The sequence below is a fragment of the Aedes albopictus genome, chromosome 1 (assembly GCF_035046485.1).
Source record: "Aedes albopictus strain Foshan chromosome 1, AalbF5, whole genome shotgun sequence".
NCBI lineage: Eukaryota > Metazoa > Arthropoda > Insecta > Diptera > Culicidae > Aedes > Aedes albopictus.
Genome location: NC_085136.1, coordinates 135252737 through 135260388, shown reverse-complemented (window position 1 = coordinate 135260388; position 7652 = coordinate 135252737). Strand labels below are relative to the sequence as shown.

At 48.4% G+C, this 7652-nt stretch overlaps 1 protein-coding gene across 1 annotated transcript in view; it reads right to left on the bottom strand.

Moving 5' to 3' along the window:
- Positions 1 to 4093: 4093 nt before the first annotated feature.
- LOC134289517 (uncharacterized) overlaps positions 4094 to 7652 on the bottom strand; it is a 31626-nt gene continuing 28067 nt past the window's right edge. Inside the window, exon 2 of the mRNA XM_062855405.1 lies at positions 4094 to 4279. Coding sequence (XP_062711389.1) covers positions 4094 to 4279 — 186 coding nt within the window. The remainder of the gene's footprint in view (positions 4280 to 7652) is intronic.

Sequence of the window (7652 nt, the reverse complement as noted above, 5' to 3'; positions counted from 1 at the left end):
ATGTGACGTCGTTCCTATCGGTTTTCGCGTAGATCAAATTGGTGTGGAGTACTAGATCGCCTATGAACGATTTGAACTACGTCATCAAAAAACTGTCAGATTTCGGGAATATATCACCTTCTGTACACCGTGATAAATTCCTATTTTTTAAGAGTGCGGGTATCCCCAGATGCAGGAGCGCATCGGCAATAGCCGCCCAACTGGCACTATTGAACGCGTTCCTCACATCCAGAGTCACTATTTCACAGTAGCGGATTCCCCTGCTCTTACGCTGGAGCGCTATCTTGGCTGTTTTTGTAATCGACAAGATAGTGCCTACGGTCGACCTTCCCTTCCGGAACCCGAACTGTTTGCTCGACAGACCATTTACACACTCAGTGTGCCTCAACATTCTGTTGAGGATGATCACCTTTGTAACCAGTGGTGTGTGAAGTGTTCAAGATTTGTGAGATTGTCGTGATTTTGTGTATCATATTTGTATAAAATATCTCCAAGGAAGCGCTAAAATATCACATTTGGATACTACCCAACACCCACTGTGATGTAACGCAGTCAAGAGTTCCGCTACTCACCACCAGGCGTCGCAGAAGGATATGTTGGAGGGCCATGGTGGGGCGAAATATGATGGGCGGATTACAGGACGGTCGAAGGCCTGGATCGTGAACCACCATTGCTAATTCAGCAATTACCTTGCAACTTTCGGGAAAGCAAGACGTGAGCTAGCAAAATTAAAAGCCAATCTACAAAACCAGAAAATTTAAGACTTAGGTCTGTAAAAAGGAGTGTATAGTGGAAGAAGTAGAGTGATAATACCATACAGGTAATCCACGGCATACCATATTTAATCCCGACCAACCCGATCATTAACCACCAAAATCCCCCCCCCCCCCCCCCCCTACAGAACTCATAGGGCTTACCTGTGAGTTGCCCTGTGCTATAGTTTAAAACTAGTGCTTACCTGTGAAAGTGCTATCTTGCAAGTTTGGAGGAATGCCGAAAGCACACCTTAACCCCGTTAGAACCATCCGTAGTCCAGAGTTTGGACCAACCGTCAAGAACGCCACTCCGTCGACCAGATAGACCGCCGTTGGCCAGTTAACCGTTTTCGAATCAAACAATAGTGGCTCGGCCATTTTGGAAACGTGTTCTGTAGTTCACGCGACACGCCAAAAATCACGACTCGGACACCGAACGGCCGACCAACTCAACGGAAGGAGAAAATCAGAGGACACCGAAGGAGAGACGGAGAAGAATGTGTAGAAGAGGAGCAAGAAGAAGGGGCCCCGGTAAAAGTGAAGAAGTAACAAGAAAGAGGTAAGAGATAGGAAATAAGAAAGTGGGAGAAAGCAATAAAGATACCTGTAGTGTGAAAGTTAAAATAAAGTGGGTTTGCGTTCCATCGAAGTGTTTAAGTGTTTCCTTGGCCGCGATAGTCAAGCGCGTACGCCTGTGGCAGTTGAAGGAAGGGGGTCTCACCAGTGCTGGGCAGGGAGCAACCACTAGTTACACCTTCCCCACCATGTCGATCAAGCATATTGGTCTAATGCCGACGGGTCCCCGGGTTGTTTCCCCGCCTTAGGTAATAGTGTTCTGCCGCTTCCAAACCTCTGGAAAACTTTCTCGTTCAGGCATTTCTGCATAGTAGACCTGAACATCCCGGGAGCCTCTGCAAAAGTTATATTTAAGGCCAAGTTAGGAACTTCGTCTGATCCTGGGGCCTTACCTATTCTAGGGGACTTTGCTATTGCCGCAAGTTCCTCATCGGTGACCCTCTCCTCATCGCCAGCCCCAGTTCCCAGCTGTCCTATGAAAAGAGGCCAAGGACAAGGATCATTACGCGGGAAAAGGCCCTCGATGATCTCCTTACATCTCTGAAGACTGCTCTGTAGGAGCCATTACACCTCTCATCTTGGCCATCAAGATCCTGTAAGCATCATTTCCACGCAGTTCATTTTGCTCTTCTTCATTTCGTACTTGCTGCATCCGCCGCTTAGCCGGTAGGTAGGTAAAGTGCAGATCCCCAACCGTGAACCGGTGTTCTCCTATATCTAGGGTAGACCTGCGTAGGCATGGTCGCATCGCACGCACGCGACAGCACCTTTACCAGCTCATCCCCGCTTAAACCGAGTAGGTTTCGCACCGGTGGAGTGCTTTCCTAAATATCTCGTCATTGAAGAATGATGTCTTCCACCTACAAGGGCTTGTCCTAAGCCTAGCCACCTCTTCCTCTAGTGGAGGGGACCTGGTGTGATGGTTAGAACACTTGACTATCACGCCGAAGACCTGGGATCGAATCCCACTTCCGACAAACTCACAAAATGTGAGTTCTTCCTTCGGAAGGGAAGTAAAGCGTGGGTCCCGAGATGAACTAGCCAAGGGCTAAAAATCTCGTTAATACAGATAAAAAAACCTCTTTCTCTACCCACTGCCTGCTGTTATTGTAGTCGCCAACCGCCAGGTGATTGCTGTGTATGTAGCCATTGTCTACCCTCCACTTTGAACTACTTGTTAGGCCAGGACTACGAAAAGTAACTCAATGATCGACTCTGCTCCGTTTCGACTCAAAGGCACCATTGGTACCGATATAACCGACATCGACATCTAGTATACTGAGTGTCTCTAGCAGGATCTGACCCCGCTGGTTCGTGAAACGGCTTCCCCATTCCACGGCCCAGACATTGAAGTCACCCTCTATTACCACCGGCCTTCGCTCTGTCAGCACGGTCGTCATACAATCCAGCATCTGCGTAAACTGCTCGATTGACCACCACGGAGACCCATAGCCGCTACGGAAGGAGGCCCCGTTTATTTTAGCGACCACGAAGCCCTAGTATGTAGTAGACACCTACTCCTGGACGGGGTATTTACCCGTCGTATATATCGCCACCATGTTTCCTGACCCATCTGCCGTTTCCGGCAGGTACTCGGTATTTTTCACGGATTTCTCTGTTCAAACCAGACAATAGGTAATGGTATGGGTATTTCCCTGTACAAATCAGACAATAGGTATGGGTATGGGTCCAATATGATGGCGATATCCGCTGCACCACAGTGGATCAGGTTCAGCTGCGATATCTGATGCACTGTGTTTTGTCAGCTACGGCTCTTATGAAGGCCGGGCATCTTGGACTTCTTGTTGGGTGCCTGTTGTTCACGGATTTCTCTGTACAAATCAGACAAATGGGTGGACCCGAGTACCTTTGGGCCTCGTGGTCTTCGGCGCCGCATCTACTACAACTGCACAGTTTGCTCCTGTTAGAGCCTATGTAGTCCCATATCCTGTGACCTTGTTCCAGACACCTAAAACAAACCTCAGGTGGCTCGTAGAATGTCAGATGACATACACACCAGCCTTCTTTGATCCTCTCTACTTTGACGGACTTTTTTACGTCCGCCACAGATAGCTGTACCAAAGCTACCTGTGTCCCTGCCGGCCCCTTCCGTAGCCTAACGGCTACGGTGACCACATGCACGTCGCACTGTTGAAGCAGTGCCATGATGAGCTTTTCTACTTCTGTGACCTCGTCTAGATTTTTCACCTTGAGAGTCGCCACTTGTGTGAGAGCCCTCACCTCTACCCATTCACCAATGACCTCTTCCGCCAAACTTTTGTAGGCGGCGCCCTTGCGTTCCTTGTCGCGCTTCAGCACGAGGATCATCTCGCCCGTACGAGTACGTCTGATACTGCGTACGTCGGATCCCAGATCCACGAGCTTGGCGTCGCTTCGCATCGCCTTCAAGACATCCGAGTACCGACTATTCGGTCTTGATGACGAGCATGTAGTTCATCCTACTCTGTGGTTGCTGAGGGCTTAACTACGGTCGCAACCCCCTGTTCCCTTCCATCCGATACGGGCCAGCCTTACCAGGCCCACCTTTCCCAACATTCCGGGAAACCTGGCTGGGGGCCGACTTGCCGGCATTACTGCCGACCTTCGGAGTTAGTATTCCCCTAGACTTGCGGGCACCGCCAAACAGCTCCTCATCTGACGGCTGCTCACCCGCTTCTGCGAGTATTTATCACGAGCAGTCGCATCTGCCTTTTGGATTTCCTGCGAAAGCGAAGGCCTCCGTCAAGGTAGACTTCGTAACTTTAACTTTCATCGGTTCCGTCGCTGCTGCAGTCTTCACGATCCTGCTGGGCATCGTCCATCGACTTACGAAGTTGCAACAGAGCCGTTTTCAGGTTCTTACTGATGTTGACCTTCGTGGACACAACGTTCATGATCTTGCCAAACTGCTGTTCAGTCACCTCGATTGCGGGCAGTCCTTCTCTTTTCTGGTTGATGGCCCTCAACAACCACGCTTCGTTCAGTATCTCCACCGGCTGGCTTGCCGGGGCGTGGATCGATGCTCCCACGCTGGAGCTGCGTGTGCAGCTTCCCGCACCTACGTTCTCGCTTTTCATTAACGGAGACCTCACCAACCCACTTCTTGCAAAGGGGTTAGCCTCGCCACTACCACAACCTTCTGTTGATTGTTTTTTTTTTATTTTGGCTTGTTTTCATGTTTAAATCCCACGAGTTGCACAGGTGCACCACGCCAGTGCCCTGCATTAACGAGGTAAGGGACGAAATACTGTGGGGGTGCCCAGGTACCCTACACCCTACAGGCTCCGTTAATGATCGAGCATCTTTTCACCTCCTCGATCACTCATTCCTCGGCACGGGCCATTTGACACCTTGAATTGGGGTTAGTAGTCCTAGTAGCCGGGTAAGCGACTACGCGGCTGACTCCCAAGCGAAGGGGCTCGTCAGGCCCCGGGACTATAATCCCCGCTGCCCCAGCGGCACCCGTCCTTATCCCTGCACATCAGAGTTCGCGGCACAAAGTCGTTGCAGCTTCTGATAGACCTTACGTGTTTCTTTAAAATGGTACAGCAGTTTCATTGCTTCTTCCAAGAGCATTCCCATTGATTTATTTAATTTTAGTAGAATAAACGATAGATCTGTGTTGAAATTGTTTTGATTCAGCACGAAATAATCCAATGTTTGTTTCTTATCGTTCTCTGCGTACACCATCGGTTATAATTACTATAATCGGAGCATACACATCGACACAATAATCCAAGCCAATAGTACCAAGTCATGACACCAGCTTGCCCAAAAGCTCAATCAAGGCTCTCCCAGGGATTAATGGGTTGACAAGAAAATCCGCCGTAACAATAAGCACGCAACAACAGCACGCAGAGACGTGGCAGCCAGCAGTTTGAAGAACCTCAGGAACACGTGTTGCTTTCGAAGCCACCGGCGCACCGACCGCAATAATTTATCATCATATGGTAGAAGAGGCACATCACATCACAATCTAAGCACCCGCTCGCTCATTCGGCTCGGCTCGAAGTCTTTCCCAGTTTGATTCTCGTTTTCACCGCACAAAGCAACCATCATCACACGTCGCTCAATTTTCTCGAAGCCAGACTTGAGGCTACTTACCACCTACCTACCAGCCGTTCTTCAGCTCCCCAGCACTTTGTATGCGGGGAGGCGACGATGACGAAGGCATCTTCCAAGGATGGAAAATCAACTTGTTCACAAGTGGAGCCGTCACATTTCTCCAGAGTTCACCAAGGCCCACGACGACGGCGTTGGTGACGACGTGGATGTACCAAAAGTACACATATTTACGCTCTCAATTATTAAGTATTCAAATCTGTCACATGCCATTCATATTTCCCCTGCGGGGAGACTTCATTTGTCGTTTACCACATATAGTGTGCGCCTCGGAATGTATGTGTGCATGTGTGTGTGTGTCGTTTGTGTGTAGTAAACCGAAATAAACAGGAATGAAAATTTGAAACATTTGTTCGCTGCGGTGAACGACGGACTATTTAGCATGTGGGCTGACATTCTTCTTCGTTTGGTGTAGAGTAGACGAGATACGCCTTCACACTGATGGATTGAAGGCAGTATATTTGTATCCTGGTAATGTTCGGATGCTCACTCACGTATCTAGTGCTTTACGTGAAGTACATGTGGTTTTTGGAACCAGTCAAAAGGATTACAGTTATTTGTATCGTAGACACAGATTTAGACGAGACATATTTTTTTTCTTTGTGTAGATCCAGTCACTTCTCTAGAAAACTGTCTCGTATCCTAAGATATACTTTTCAACTTGACTCGGGTTCGAGGAAGAATAGCTGTTTCAACCTCAAAATTGCATTTCGCGTCTAACTTGTTTCAATCCAGCCATCGCCGTTAACATTCAGGACAACCAGGTGAACAAGAGTAGACTTACCTTCTGAATATGTTACTTTTGTCACCCATAAGTTCCAGTTAACTTTCTATTCAATTCCGTCAACCCTCCGTCTTTAACGATGTACAGTACCGGCGGCCGGTACCCGGTGCGATCTAGAAACAACAGAATGTCGTCACCGCGTATGCGTAAAATCCAGAGGGAGCATAACCGGACGACAGTATGCTCGATGTGGAAGAATGCTGGAGTACAGTCAAAACAGTCATCAACAACGCAACCGAGAACACTACCGGGTGCGTGGAACGGAGTTGACGGAACGATTGGTTCAATGAGGAGTGCAGAGCAGCTCTGAAGAGGAAGAATGCAACGCGGACGGTAATGCTGCAGCATGAAACTTGACAGAATATAAAAGTAGCAGACCTACTTCTCTCTCGAAAGAAAAAAAAACGCCGCTTTTTCCAGGAGTGCGAGGAAATGGAATTGTAAAGTAAATAAACAAGAGAATACGAACCAAGAATAGTGAACAAAACGAACTTGCGATTGGAAACTCCGTACGTGGAACTGCAGATCGCTCAATTTCATAGTGAGCTCTCGCATACTTGTGGATGTACTGAAGGACTGCGGGTTCGGCATTGTAGCGCTGCAGGAGGTATGTTGGACAGGATCAACGGTGCGAACGTGATGTAACCATACCTACCATCTACCAGAGCTGCGGCAAAACACGCGAGCTGGGAACAGCTTTTATAGTGATGGGTGATATGCAGGGGCGCGTGATCGGTTGGTGCCCGAGCAACGAAAGAATGTGCAAGTTGAGGGTCAAGCGTCGGTTCTTCAACTTTAGCATACCTAATAAACGTGCACAGCTAACACTCTGGAAGCACCGATGATCATGAAGAGCGAAACGAACAACGGGTGATGTTCGCCGCTGCAAAAGCCACGCTGAAGACCGAGGTAAGGGCAAGCTAAAAGGCCTGCTTCGAGGGTCTCTGTCAGAGGCCCAATGCGAATCCGTGGGGTGATGCCTACAGGGTCGTGATGGCCAAGATGAGAGGTTTGATGGCTCCTACAGAGTAATCTCAACCCTCTAATGGATACCTGGGGTCCATTGGACCCCAGAGCCACTTTGAAGTGGTCGCAAAAAAGTTTGGATTGACACATCGGTCCCGTTTTCACAGTACCTTCAAACTACACCACGATGAGTTATTTGTGCAAAAATAACAAATATTTCATGGCGTACTATAGATTATTTTTTATGTCAAAGTTGAACCGGGCAATTTTGGTCCCCTGGGGTCCATTGGACCCCACGACACGAATGATTATATCTTGTGATCGTCACTTCCTAGAATTATGCTGTCTTCGACAAAATTGTTCAATAGACCAAGGGCAATCTTGTGACGAACAAATTGAATTGGAATTAGCCCAGTAGGTGCCGCTATTGTTTATTCAAATTATGGATT